A 15,238-nucleotide genomic window follows, 5' to 3' on the forward strand; every position below is an offset into this window, starting at 1 on the left:
TGCCTCAATAGCAGATAGGTCAGCTCCCTAGAAATATTCAATTCCAGGTCTTATTTTACATCAAAATTGTTTAGGCTATAGCAAACTGCAAATACGTGGGACAGATTAGCTTGAGCTGTACTGAACAATCTCCCTGCACTACACAACGGGTGGTCAGGCTCCCTAAACACACCATCCTGCTGTAATGCCTCTCCGCCCAGCTGGGACTGCACTCATTTGCTACTCTTATTCACCCAGTCCGAGTGAGGGAATCACCTGCAGTAGCTTCTCTTCCCACATGCTTCCCAATTCCGGGAGACTCCTGGGCAATTTAGGAGTGCAGCTGTCCACAATCGGAGTTGGGACCTGAGCAAAGGAAGCATGAATTGCTCACTTTTACATTCCAGCCTCCCTTCAGACACAGAGCAACAATCTATCAGCCTTTTTAAGTGCTTCCGTAGCAGGGCAAATTATACTTTGAAACCAAAACGAGCATTTACTTCTGGGTTGGGCATGAAATGTCATAGAGAATGTAAAGAAGCCGTACATGCAAGCCTCCTGGAAACTTTTGTGAATTGAACCTGTTTATCCAAAGGGAAGGACATTGACTGATTTATGATCTAGAACTTTTGGAGTTAAGAGGAAGCTGGCTCCCCAACTTTCTTGCTGCTGACAGTGAGAAGCAGGACTTACACTCGGTTTAAAGTGCAGCAGACACTCCGCCCTTAGCCTGCACGCACGGGGCTGCACGTCTTTCCGTACCGGGAGGCTGGAGCTCTCCTCCGAGCCTGATCTTCAGCCTCTTCTCCCCCGGCCTCGCCGCCTTCGGAAGAATCGGCTTGGAGAGTGAGCGCTGCGGACGCCGCAGCCTGGCTGGCAGACTGAATGCGGGCTCCGTGCCCCTGCTGATCGAGACAAACTCCCGGGTCGCCAAGCAGCCGAGCCCGCGGGGGCGGGAAGGTCGGAGCCTCCGCCAGCCGCTCGGGCCGCCCGCCCGCCACCTTTCTCCGGATGGAGGAGACGGTCACTGCCCTGTCCGAGGCGGACATTCAACGGCGGTCCATGGCGGAGGAGGACCCGAACGGCAACGAGCACGGAGCCGGGGCGAGGAGCAGCACCGCGCCGCGCTGGGGACCGCAACACGCCGGGGCCAGGGAGTTGGCACATCTTTACTCGCCAGGTAAGCAGGGGTGGGGGAACCGGGCCAGCGGGGTAAAGGTACCACTGAGGGAGTCGGGGTACATCCACCCAGCCTGGGCCACGGCCAAAGGAACACAGCCCAGGAGCTGGCTGCATTCATCCAGCCAGGGGAGAGACCAGGGAGTGGCCACATCACAACATCTCCAGATGAGCCTGGGTCCCACACATGATATTATGTATAGCTGGGAAAGCCTGGGTAACTCGAGAACAGTGCAGCAATACCATTACAACAGGTAGTCTCTGGAAGTTTACACAGGAGGAAGCCATTTGGCCCATCCGGTTCTGCTGTCCCCTGGATCAAACCAAAGCTAATCCCATTGTCCCCTTCTTCACTCTTATAGCCATCTACTTCCCTCTAATTCAGAAGTTTAATTAGCTTTCTTTGAAAAGATGCAATGGTACATGTTTCAACGGCTTCTTACTGCCAAGGCATTCCAACTGAAAATAGACAAGAGATGACTTTAGTATTCTGATCTCCGTGGCATTGTCAGGATGTTCCCTTAGGAACTGCGACTCCATGTGAAGTTATTCCAATGTGCAGTATGGATAATTCTACAACAACATGCATAATGGTGGTAGTGCTCTATTCTTTGAGTCAAAAATTTGTGTGTTCAAGTCCCACTCCAGTGCACTGTAGAGGGAATGCTGCAATGTCAAGGGTGCCATTTTTGTGATGAGATATTAAACCAAGTCCCATCTGCCTTCACTGATGGAGCTTTCAGAGATCCCATGCCACTATCTTCAAGTGCAGGGGAGTTCTCTCTGTTCTGCCCAATAATTATGCTTCAACCAACACAAAAACAGATTATCTCTGGTCACTATCATACTGTTATTTTTGAGAGCATGTGCAAGTTAGCTGTGCAGTTCCTATATTATAAATGACTACACTTGAAAAAGACCTTTGGCTGTAAAGTGCTTTGAAAGGTCCTGATGCTGTGCAATGTACCATATAAATGTAAGTATTTCTTTAAAAAAAAAAATCTTGTTTATAATATTGCTGATGGAAAGTGGATTCTTAAAATGCAATTCATTAGTGGGACAGTTTGGGCATGTAACTTCTATGATTGCAACAGCTTGCAATTCTGTAGCACCTTTACCATAATAAAACTTCCCAAGGTACTTCACAGACGCATCATAATACAAAATATGGCGCCAAGTCATGTAAGATATTAGGGTAGATGGCCAAAAGCTTGGTCAAAGAGGTAGGATTTAAGGAATGTGTTAAAGGAGGAAAGGGAAGTAGAGAGCTAGAGAGACTTAGAAAGGAAATTCCAGAGCCTTGGGGCCTGGGCATTTGAAGGCATGGCCACCAGTGGTGGACCGATTAATGTCAGGGATACTCAAAAGGATGGAAATTGGAGGAGCCCAGAGAGTTGCAGGGCTGGAGGAGATTACAGAGACAGGTAGCAGTCAGACTGTGGAGGAATTTCAAAACAAACTTGAGAATTTTAAAATAGAGGTTGTGTTTAACTGGGAGCCAGTGTAGGTCACTAAGCAGAGGGGTGATGGGTAAATGGGACTTGGTGCAAGTTGGTACACAGGCAGCAGAGTTATGGTGAGTAGAATACACAAGACCAGATAGGATTGTATCAGAAGAGTCGAATCTGGAGGTGGTAAAACATTAATTTGGATTTTAGGAGCAGAAGAGTTAAGGTAGGACATCGACAGGTGATGTTACCGAGGTGGAAAAAGGCAATCTTTGTGGCAGCATGGATATGTGGTTGAAAGCTTATCTTTGGATTAAATATGCGACCAAGGTTGTGAACAATCTGGTTCAGCCTCAAATAGTTGCCAGGGAGAGGGATGGAATCGGTCGTGAAGGAATGGAGTTTGTGGCAGGGACTGAAAATTATCTACTTGAAACCTTGTATGTTGCATAGGAACAATGAATAAAAACAAATTACATCAAAAGTTTATGAACATTGTGGATATTAAATAGTGAGTACGAAGAGGCAAAAATGGACTCATCCAATGAAGGTGAGCAAGGATACTGTACATAGGGTTTCAGGTAATCTAGAATGAGTTTGGAGCTTTACATAAGTCTGTATAGTTTGCCTTCCCTCAGTACAGTTATGTGAAGTGAATTCAGTCCATCCACGTTATTGTAAGGGAATCCCTTTGGATTGCACTCCCTTCCTATCTTTGGTGTGAAAATACATTAACACTGGTGGTGGGAAGTGGATGAATGACTTCTTATTGTTTAGGATACTTCCACTTTACTGTAAAATGGAGAGCTTATCGATATAGGACTCTACAGAGGAGTCCTATAAACAATAAGCATTATTATTTGGAAAACAAATAGTCTTAATAAATAACTAACTACAAGGGATACACCTCTGAGTAACGTCGCAGTTCTCATTGACTTTGAATCTTTCAGTATTGTAGCTAAGCTATATATTTTTCTGAGTTCGACTTGTTCGGTCTCAATTTGTTATGCTGGAGGATCTCTGGTGTATCAAGCATCAGAGGTTGACAGAATCTCTGCCACCATAAAAAAATTAGGCTCTGACTTTTGACTTAATTTTAAATACGAAGAGCTGCAAATTTTATCTAATTTAAGAGCCTAACATTAAAACTGACAATTTTATTTAAATACATAGTCTAAATATAGAGCAAGACAAATACTACTTGTAATGATTAAATTAGGATTCTTCATCAGGCATGAGAATTGTTTTGCCTTTTAACTAAGATTAGATATCTGGTATTTTAAATATAGTTGAAGATGTCACTAATTACAGGGTTACATCCAATGTTGTCATTAAATTAATTCACTGCTCACTGTGGAAGTGAGACTGCAAAGATCACATTTAATTTCTGATCTGTGCTAAATTAGATGATCTCAGCTGGGGTGATAGTTGGGGCCAATAATTGGCCTCTGCACCTTTGGGCTATGGAGAGGAAAATCTCCCATGGTTCTAGTTCCTGATTGCAAATCCAATGCATCTGCCAAGAAAAGCATATGTATGGATGTTGGACAAGAATAGGATTAGACATGGTTATGATGCATCACAAAGTGAAATAAATTACAGAACTCCCTCATGTTCAGGTAAGGCATATGAATCTTTGAAGAGACAGACAGACAGGAAAGGACTAGATAGTCCATTGGGCCTATTCCAAACAGTCATGGTGCAACTAAACATCAAGGCCCACAGTAATGCTTCCAATCAGTAATTGCCTGGGAGAGGCGCAGTAACTGATTTAAAAAAAACATAAGCTAATTCAGGGGTTAAAACGTATTTGAGAAATTCACCTGGAAGCCCTGAAGATGATCAAAACAAGTTCTGGGAGATAATGGAAATTGTGAGGTACATCATCCAACATCCCAACTATCTTTCATACACAGTGATATCTGCAAGCAACTGATCCAGCTCCCTATTCAAGGCTTGCAGGGAACCCACACTTTACTGCATGAACTGGCAACTTGTTAAGACAGTTGCTGACTCTCTGCAAAAAGAAACTCCTGATATCTAACCTGGACTGTGCTTGCACACATGACACCTCTCCCCTCTTTCTCCACCCACCCAGCACTCTTTTACTTAAACCTTTTGAGCTCAAGTACTCAATCCACACTGTCTAAGCTTAGCCTGTTCATCATTTTCAATACTTGAATCAAATTACCTCAGTCTTTGCTATTCCAAAGTAAAAACACTCAACCCTCCTAAGCCTATAGGATCATTCCAGTGGCCTTACTTTGAACTTTTTCAAGGATCACTCTAATCCTCCATGTGAGTTGCCCAAAATTGTAAGCGGTATTCCAGATTAATCTTAACCAGGTCTGGAACAAGAACAAGTTTTTTTACTTTATACAAGATTGGCCATGCTATCTATCCTATTACTCCAATTGTCTTCACAATAGTCTCTTGGCCCTGGTGGTGCCCCTTTAGAGACCTGTATACTATAATGCTAAGTTCCAATTACGTTCAAAATACTGTACTCAACATTCTGTGCCAAGCATGGTAAATGTGTTTGGCACTTGTCCTATCCACGTACGAGGAGCTGCATTACACTTGAAGAATGATTATCTTAAGTTGTACCAGAAATTACTGAGTTCCTGTGGAACTATACACCAACGTGAATCAGCACTGTAAAGAGAGGAAAGTAAATTGAAGGAGCAAAAGAAAGATGAGTTCTGTGAAAACCAGAGTGTGATACTGTGTAAATTGGGAGATTTTAAGGTGCACAACAATTGAGTTTACTATGGGATAAACATACTTGAATGTGTTGATCAACTGCTGATAGCCCTTCCGATGGAACTGCCACACCTAGATACAATGAACACTCTGACAACCTAACATATTAATAACCTTTAGCTGGTATTTATTTGTAAGCTGATTAGGTAATTCAACTGGCATTGTATCAGTTTAATACATTATGCAAGGAATCAAACCTGATTTATTCAGGTTTGAATAAGTTAGTAATTAAAATGAGCTTCATGTAAAATGCACTAATATGCTGTTTCCCAAGACAGTGATTACTTTCATGCAGTTTTTAAAAGGCAGAATATTTTTAAAATTCACAATTTGCCACAACGAATGTGTGGTATGTGAGCCACTGTTTGTATGTAAAGTAACTAACACCGACATAACTTTGCAACCAGTTAGTTTAATTCCAAAGATCGACAAAGAAGTAACATTTTATATATAAAGAATGATTCACTATTTTATACCATACACAGTTCATTTAAATGTTTTATTCCAATAAACCAGCTATTTGATTGGAACTTGAATTTCAGCCTGATAAAACTATTTTATCCTAATTTTTTAAAATGAGATAGGATCACAGGATGACACATGACTTACTGATTTTTTTTTTGTAGAAGCTGGTGTAGAGTAAGAGCTTCTGAGTACAATCATGGTGTCATACCATTATTTATCCAGTCATTGGGCAGAGAAGCTCTCCCTTGGAGGAGCCATGCAATCAGCTTACAGGTGATGCTGAATTGAAAAAAAATCCCGATATTGTACATGACAGCCGACCTCAGGTAGCCTACTTAATTAAAATATTAAACTCTGAAGTTAGAGGAATACTTCTGACTGCCTAAATTGGAGAAAAAAACCCACAATTTTGCTACCATATAAAATGATTTGATGATCTTAATTCCTTGCTCTGTTGCTTTCAACTTGTTTCTAAATCCGCTGTGCTGCAGGTAGATTGAGTTTATTATAGATCCCACTCTTTGGCAGCCAGAGAAAAACTATTAACCAAGTGCTAGTTATAGGTTCTATGTTTTATTACAATAGTGATTGATACTGGAATGGAGCTCAGCTAAACACTTAACAATTGCAACCTGAAAGCCATTTATTAATCAGCCATCTTAAGCTTAGTGTGCTCTGGAGATGTAAGTTAGGTATATCGCACTTAAATTGTCATGTTCTACAAGGGTCTCTAATGATGTGCCATCAGTTTACAATTTCCTCCAATGTTTAGGAAAAGCATTAGGATGGTACCTACTTACAATAGAGTTGATCAAGTGAGGCAGCCTAATTACATTAGACTAGCTGTGCATGTGATGGATTTCTTAAGCCTTTTGTAATGGTGATTGAAAAGCATATTGGGATGGTGCATTGTAATAAACTATTAGTTTTAAAATTGTCTTTATGAAGTTTTACACAATTGATGAAAGAAGTATATATTTCTTTTGAATCAAGAACCTTGGATCCTGTGCTTTAGGTTTGTAGAAAGTTTTGGAATGCAAACCAACACTGGGCACACATCGGGGGAGTTGGTGGCATAGTGGTATTGTCACTGGACTATTATTCCAGAAGACCCAGGGTAATTCTCTGGGATTCGAATCCCACCATGGCAGATGGTGAAATTTGAATTCAATAAAAATCTGGAATTAAAAGTCTGATGATGACCATGGAACCATTGTCGATTGCCGTAAAAACCGTGACCAATAGAGAAGGCGATCTGTTACCCTTGCCTGGCCTACAGCATTGTGGTTGACTCTTAAATACCTTCTGAACAGGGCATTAAGGATGGGCAATAAATGCTGGCCTAGCCAGTGATGCCCACATCCCATGAACTAATAAAAAAAAAATAGTGTGGAAACTTATCCCCATAAAGAATAATTGAGGGTGGGAGCGTTTCTGAGACCCACACTTGCTGAAAACGTACCTGCCGGTGTAATCTTCTGGCCTCTGCATCTGCCATCCAGTTGAGGATGGTGGACAGGTTCCTGAAACCCAGGCCCAATCAGAGGGCCTGCAACCTTGGGAGGGCGGTACCTCCACTAACAGAGATGGCTGCTGCTGCTGCAGGATGGTCATCAGGACAGCCAGTCCATCTTGAGGATGGGGACGTATTTGCTCTTTTAAATTTAAATGTGGCAACAGCTGCCAGCCCACCCCCATGAAAGGGAAAACCTCTCCACAGCCAGACCTGAGGTCACAGCTATAGCTCCGTGATCCCTGTGCCTATGGTTGGGAATGTGAGTGGGTGGGAGAGAGGGGTGGGCTGGGGTAATTGGAAGAGGCCTTGGAAGCTGCATTTGGCACCTGCAAGGCTTTGACCTCTGCCAATGGGAAGATCCCGGTGGCATCCCCAATCTGCCCACTATTGGGCACTTAATAATGTAGATTGGCTACCCGCTGATGCTGGGTAGTTAGCCTTTGATGACCTGTCTCCAAGTTCACCTAGAGGCTGGTCCGCCATCATCAAGTTATGCCGTCATTTTCAAATTTTCTCCCAGTACTTTCCTCAAGCCCATCTCCGTGGCGCTGGGAAGATTCTAGCTTTAGTATATTTAGGCAGCAGAGGAAGATCAAGTAGAATGCAATCTGCCAGAAAAAATGGCAACTATTCTGGTTAATTGATCAAGGCTATGTTGCTTAGTGTCATTTTTTTTTTGGAAATGCTACTCAGAATCTAGTACCATGCATTATATATCTATCTGTCTCATGAGAATATTTAAAAATATAGCTGGCAACATAAAAAGCACCCCAAAGCCTTTTCTAAACATACAAATTGTTAAAGGTTAGACTGTCAGTAAAGGAGGTGGTAGTGTAGAGAAATTGGATAGGATAAAAATTGATAAAGGGAAGTTACTTGAAAGGTTAACAGTGTTCAAAATAGAAATAACACCTGTTCCAGATGGAACACATTCCAGGTTGCTGAAGGAAGTAAGGGTGGAAATAACAGCAGCTCTGGCCATAATCTTCCAATCCTTGAACATATATGAACATGCATTTGAACACACAAATTAGGAGTAGGAGCATGCTACTTTGAGCCTGCTTCTCCTTGAATGTGAGAGTGGTGCCTGAAGACTAGAGGATTGTAAATGTTATATTCCTGTTTTAAAAAGGGGAGAGGGATAAACCAGGCAACTACAGGCCAGTCAGCCTGACGTAGATCTGAAGAAGGGCCATATGGACTCAACATTAATTCTATTTCTCTCTCCACAGATGCTGCCAGATCTGTTGAGTTTTTCCAGCATTTTCTGTTTTTATTTCAGATTTCCAACATCCGCAGTATTTTGCTTTTAGCCTAATATAGATGATGGGGAAACATTTAGATACAGTAATCCGAGGAAAAAAGTGAATGATCACTTGGAAAATATGCATGAGCAATGATAGTCAATAGGGACTTGTTAAAGGCAAATCATGTTTGATTAACTTGATTGAGTTTTTCGACAAAGGTAGTGCAGTTGCTGTACATGGACTGTGACAGTAACAGTATACAGTCATGTGTAAAGGTTACTGGGAAATGGACATTTTTAAAAGAAAGTAAATCAACAACATGGAATTGACACTGTACCTTCATAAAGCGGATTGCGGAAAGTCAAGTTACTCCTTTCGTGGTTTCTAGACAGACCAAGATAGATGTGATAATATACTTCTGGGAAATTACTTAAAATGCAAGTTGCTTTCCCAGGTGCTATTTTACCACACCTCACAGTTTCAATGCAAGAGTTTTAATGAAGGCTGCTAGACCTGTCAGCCCCATGAAAATAGGATTTCAAGTAGTCATTCAGTGAGATGATCGTGGCTGGGTTGTTGATAGGATATCAAACATTTCCTCATTGTGTGTCAGTTACATTGGCTTCAACCCATTGTGTGAAAAATGGAATATATCAATATTGCCATCACATGACTGAAACTGACTGGAGAAGGTGCTGATTCCTTATTAATACATAAGGGAGCCCAGCAAGGCAGTTTGGGAACAGCACCTCAGAGTGAGGGATCACCAAGCAAAAAGAGAGAGCCTTGCCTTAAATAGACAGTCATCTCAGGTGGTGAAAAGGGGCTAATTTGTTTTACCTTCCAAGATAATATTTCTTCACTACAGGAGCTTAGCCACAATTTTGTCTGAAACAGCCAGAAATTTCCAACCTCCATTTGCCTTCATGGAACCAAGAGAGTTCTTTAAGTCTGCAACATTTTCAACCACCATCATAAGGACTGTAAACATGTGACCTGTTTCTTGTTACACTGTTAACAATCTAATTTCATGTTACATCTCCAGAAATCATCTTTTCTTTGTCTGTCGTGTGTGTGTCTGCATATTTGATGAGTAGGGGGTTGTTGTTTGTTTCCAGTATTGTGAAAATGAACAATTATCCTTTCTTTTGACTTAAACTTGCAAGAAAGTCTGTTCATGTCTGTTTTTTAAAGCCACAGCACTCTAAGGGTTAAAAAGCTCCTTTTCAAAAATATACCTTGTTGCGGTCAGCCAAGAGGTGCGAAAAGAGGGAAAATTATTCCATACTTCTCCCTGTCTGTTACAGATTGGGGGCTTGTGTCTGGAATCGGAAACATTAGACAATGATTAAGTTGGAAGCAGGAAGTGAAAATGGTTTCTGGAACTAAACAAAAGAGGAAAAATTGATCAGCAGAATTTCTCTTAGTTTCACTGTGCTAAATATTTAAGATGGCCACATTCAATGCTAAATCCTTTGCAGAACAGGATGAGGTAACTTGGACTGCATTAAAACATTAAATATTGAAGACCTAAGAGCTGTAGTCAAGCATTTAGACATAAATGTCAGAACCAAAGCAAGAAAGGTTAAAATCGCCCAAATTCTAGCTAATCATTTTGACATTGAGTCAGAGACCGAGGAAGCAAACTCAAAACCATAATCTGACAAAGCAGCATTAACGAGAATCCAAACGGAAAAGGGAATTGCCAACTAGAAAATGGCATTAGAGTTCCAAAGAGAAGAAAGAGATCGAGAAAGGGAAATATAAAAAGGGCAGAGAGAAGAAAGGGAATGAGAATGGGAGTGAGAAATGCAGCGAGAAAGAATAATTCAGCAGTTGGAACTGGCAAAGGAAAAACTGAAATTGAATAATGTGGGTGTCACTAGAAATTTTGCTTCTGGTTTTGACTCAGAGCCAAGTTTTGATTTTCAGAAACACTTGCGCCAAATTTAATGACGAGGAGGTCGAATTTGAGAAAATTACTGAGATTAAAATGGCCAAAAGAGTCTTGGACCCTACTCTTGCAGGGTGAATTAGTTGGGAAGGCTCTCAAAGCTTGTTCCATCTTATCAGAAGAAAGCTCTCTGGACTTTGAACAGATGGAAATTGCCATTTTAATGGTAGATGAGTTAGTACTGGAGGCATACTGCCAGAAAATCAGAAACTCCTGGAAAAAGCCTGCCTAGATCTACTTTGAATTTGAAAGAGAGGAACATATGGCTTTTGATCACAGGCTAAGATCTCTAAAATTAGACCCCTCTTTAGACCCTCTTATGAGAAATTATGGGAAGTAATTCTATTAAAGAATTTAAAAACAATTTCCCAGCTAACATAAGATCTCATATTGAGGAACAATGAGTTACAAGAGTGATACTGCTATCATGGCAGATGATTATGAGCTTATGCATAAACCCTTTAATCAACTAATAACCTGCAGAGGTCCGGGAAGTACAGGAAGTGGGAGAACAGTGGGAAATAGGGTAGTGGTGAAGGAGAAATAAGCTCAAAAGAGAAGAAGGGATAGAAAGGACAGACTGCACTCTGACTTGGGGGGACTTGCCCAACTTGCTGCTCTATGGCAAGCCCAGACATGCGAAAACAGACTGGCAGCACAAGAGTAAACCTGTGGGGGGACTCGGTGGTTAGACCATTGATTGAGGCCACGAAAGTTGTGAGTTTATGTTCAAGTGTAACAACCACAAACCCAAATTTTTGTCAAAGTTTTTTTGTTTAAAGGGACAATGACCCTCTAGCTTTTCTAAGAAACCCATAAAAGAGTTAAGTATTCTCAGAGATACTAGTTGCTTGTGAACAAAAACAGGAAATGCTGGAAAAACTCAGCATATCTAGCAGCATCTGTGGAGAAAGAAACAGAGTTAATGTTTTGAGTCCATATGACCCCTTCTTCAGAGCTGAAGAGAAGTGGAAATGTGATGAAATTTATATTGTTTAAGGGGGTGGGGCAGATGGAGCTGGATAGGAGGCCAGCGATAGGTGGGGACAAAGGGATTGACAAAGATGTCATGAACCAAAGGACAAAGGGAGTGGGAGTGTTAGTAGTAGTGGTTAGAGCTTAAACAAAAAGGTGCTGATAGTGGTATAAAGGAATGTAATAACAGCAGAACTAGGGTTGCATTATGTGAAAGAACAACATTGAACAAGTAACAGATGGCCCTCTATGGGATGGGGTGGGGGAGGGGTGGTGGTTGGGGGTGGTGGTGGGGATGGATAGAAAATGGGATAGAAGGTGGGATAAAAAAGGGGATAAAACCATGGATAAATTAATAAAACTAAAAATGAGTTGATGAAAAATAAAAATGAATGTAGAAAAAAGGAGGTGAGGATGGAGGAGGGAGTTCATGGTCTGAAGTTGTTGAACTCAATGTTAAGTCCGGAAGGCTGTAAAGTGCCTAGTCAGAAGATGAGGTGCTGTTCCTCCAGTTTGCGTTGAGCTTCACTGGAACATTGCAGCAGGCCAAGGACGGGCATGAGAGCAGGGTGGAGTGTTGAAATGGCAAGCAACAGGAAGGTCTGGGTCATGCTTGCGGACAGACCGGAGGTGCTCCACAAAGCAGTCACCCAGTCTGTGTTTGGTCTCCCCAATTTAGAGACTGCATTGGGAGCAGTGGATGCAGTAGACCAAATTGAGTGAAGTGCAAGTGAAGCACTTTCACCTGAAAGGAGTGTTGGGCCCTTGGATGGTGAGGAGGTAAAGTGTCAGGTATTGCATCTTCTGCGATTGCATGGGAAGGTGCTGTGGGAATGGAATGAAGTGTTGGGGGGTGATGGAGGAGTGGACCAGGGTGTCCCCGAGGGAACGGTCCCTACGGAATGCTGAGGGGGCAGGGGGTAGGTGGTAGGTGATGAGGGCAAGATGTTTGGTGGTGGCATCACGCTGAAGTTGGTGGAAATGGCAGAGGATGATCCTTTTAAATGTGGAGGCTGGTGGAGTGAAAACTGAGGACAAGTGGGACCATATCATGGTTCTGGGAGGGAGGGGAAGGCATGAGGGCAGAGGTGTGGGAGTTGGGTTGGACACGGCTGAGGGCCCTGTCAACCACAGTGGGGGGAATCCTCGGTTAGGGATGAAGGAAGATGGCAGAAGTGTCGTTTTGGAAAATGGCATCATCGGAACAGATGCTACGAGGCAAAGGAACTGAGAGATGGGATGGAGCCCTTACAGGAAGCAGGGTGTGAGGAGCTGTAGTCGAGGTAGCTGTGGGAGTCGGTAGGCTTGTAATGAATATTGGTGGATAGTCTATCACCAGAAATGGAGACGCAGAGGTCAAGAAAGGGAAGTGTCAGAGATGGACCGTACGAAGGTGATAGAAGTGTGGAAATCCCAGCCTTCGCCATGTATTCACTATACCCTCTGACCTTCCCCTCTCTGATGCTGAACGTTCTGTATTCAGCGAAGGACTGAGTTTCACACCCTTGCACCCTCACCTTAATGAATTTCAGGCTCTGCACAATGCTGAACTCTTATTTCGCCGCTTTGTCTCTATGCTCACTTCTTTGACCCTGTTACATGGATCCTTTCACCTACCTCCAGTATTCTCCCTCCACCTGGACCCCTTCCTCTGGCCTCTTACCTGCTCTTGATCTTTTCACTGAGAACTGTTGGCGTGACATCGGCTGGCTCAATTTCCCTGCCCCTCTCACCCACTCTAACCTGTCTCCTCCTGAACTCGCTGCACTCCATTCCCTTAGGTCCAACCCTGATTTTATCAAACCTGCTGACGAGGGTGGTGCTGTTGTTGTCTGGTGTTCTGACCTCTACCTCGCTGAGGCTGAGCACCTACCCTCAGACACTTATTTCTACCTCCCCGGACCATGATCCCACCACTGAACATCAAGCCGTTGTTTCCAGGACTGTCACTGACCTCATCTCCTTTGGAGATGTTCCGTCCACAGCTCACAACCCTGGACAGGCTGCTTCTACCTCCTTCTCAAAACCCACAAACAGGACTGTCCCGGTAGACCGATCGTGTCAGTCTGTTCCTGTCCCATGGAACTCATTTCTTCCTTTCTTGACTCTGTTCTCTCTTCCCACCTACATCTGTGATTCCTCCGATGCCTTACATCATATCAACAATTTCCTGGCCCTAATCACCACTTCTTCACCATGGACGTTCAATCCCTTTACACCTCCATCCCCCACCAGAATGGTCTGATGGCTCTCTGCTTCTTCCTTGATTAGAGGCCTGGACAATCCCCATCCACCACTGCTCTCCTCCGTCTGGCTGAACTTGTTCTCTCATTGAACAATTTCTCCTTAAACTTGTCCCTCTTCCTCCAAATAAATTGTGTGGTTATGGGTGCCTGCATGGGTCCCAGTTATGCCTGTCTCTTTGTGGGGTTTGTGGAATATTCCTTGTTCCAATCCTACTCAGGCCCCTTCCCATAACTCTTTTTTTCGATACATCGATGACTGTTTCAGTGCCACTTCATGCTCTGGTCTGGACCTGGAAAAATTTATCAACTTTACTTCCAATTTCCACCCCTCTATCACCTTCACATGGTCCACCTCCGAAATTTCCCTTCCCTCCCTTGATCTCTGTCTCCGTTTCTAGTAATAGACTATCCAACAATGTTCATTACAAGCCCACCGACTCCCACAGCTACCTTGATTACGTACCAGCAAAGGAGTCTTGGACCAGCACCTCAGGGAAAGACCACCCAGCAAAAGGAAAGAACTTTGCCCTGATTACGCAGTCATCTCAGGCAATGAAAAGGGGCTAATTTGTTTTACCTATCAAGATTACATTTTTTCACTACAAGAGCTTAGCCACAATTTCATCTGAAACAGTCAGAAATTTCCATCCTCCGGTTGTCTTCAGGGAGCCAAGAGCAAATCCTTCAGGCCTACGATGTTTTCAACCATCATCTTAAGGACTGTAAACAAGTAACCAGTTTCTTGTTACTCTTAGTATTCGAAGTGCATGTATGAAGTCATCTTATATATATGTGTGTGTGTGTTTACATTTCAGATGTTGTGAAAATAAACATTTATCCTTTCTTTTCATTTAAACTTACAAGGAAGCCTGTATCTTCTTCAATCACAACACTCAAAAGGTTTAAAACACTCCTTTTCAGAAATACATCTATTGGAATTAGCCAAGAGGTGAGTAAAAGGGGTTAATTACCCCACACCCCTCGCTATCCATAACAGGACTTTCAAAAGGTGCTTGATAAAATACCACATAATAGGCTTGTTAGCAAGATTGAACCCCATGGGATTACTGGGTAGTGGCAGCATGGATACAAACTTGACTCAGACAGGAAACGGAGAACAATGGGAAACACTTTTTCAGAATGGAGGGAAGCATATGTGGTGTTCTACAGGGGTTGGTAATAGACCACTGCTCTTTTTGATCGGGACCTGGGTATATGGGGCATAATTTTAAAGCTTGCAGAATTGTGTGAAACTCAAATGTGGTAAACAGTGAGGAGGATACGAACAGACATGAGGACATGGGCCAATGAAATGGGCATACACGTGGCAGATGTAATTCAATGCAGAAAATTGTGAAGTGATGAATTTTGCTGGAAATAATGAGAAAAGAAAGAATATAGTGTCTTTCACAGTCTTGTGACTTCCTGAAGTGCTTTATAGCCAAATAGGTACTTTTAAAATGTAG

General features: G+C 42.7%; 1 protein-coding gene across 2 annotated transcripts in view; it reads left to right on the top strand.

Annotated features, from left to right (window-relative positions):
• The first annotated feature begins 222 nt into the window (after positions 1 to 222).
• The window catches only part of si:ch211-212o1.2 (uncharacterized protein LOC492735 homolog), a 122,609-nt gene continuing 107,593 nt past the window's right edge, over positions 223 to 15,238 (top strand). For both annotated transcript variants that reach the window (XM_041191769.1, XM_041191770.1), the window contains exon 1: positions 223 to 1,159. In XM_041191769.1, the coding sequence (XP_041047703.1) occupies positions 991 to 1,159 (169 nt within the window). In that variant the 5' untranslated portion in view covers positions 223 to 990. The remainder of the gene's footprint in view (positions 1,160 to 15,238) is intronic.

The sequence above is a fragment of the Carcharodon carcharias genome, chromosome 7 (assembly GCF_017639515.1).
Source record: "Carcharodon carcharias isolate sCarCar2 chromosome 7, sCarCar2.pri, whole genome shotgun sequence".
Classification (NCBI taxonomy): domain Eukaryota; kingdom Metazoa; phylum Chordata; class Chondrichthyes; order Lamniformes; family Lamnidae; genus Carcharodon; species Carcharodon carcharias.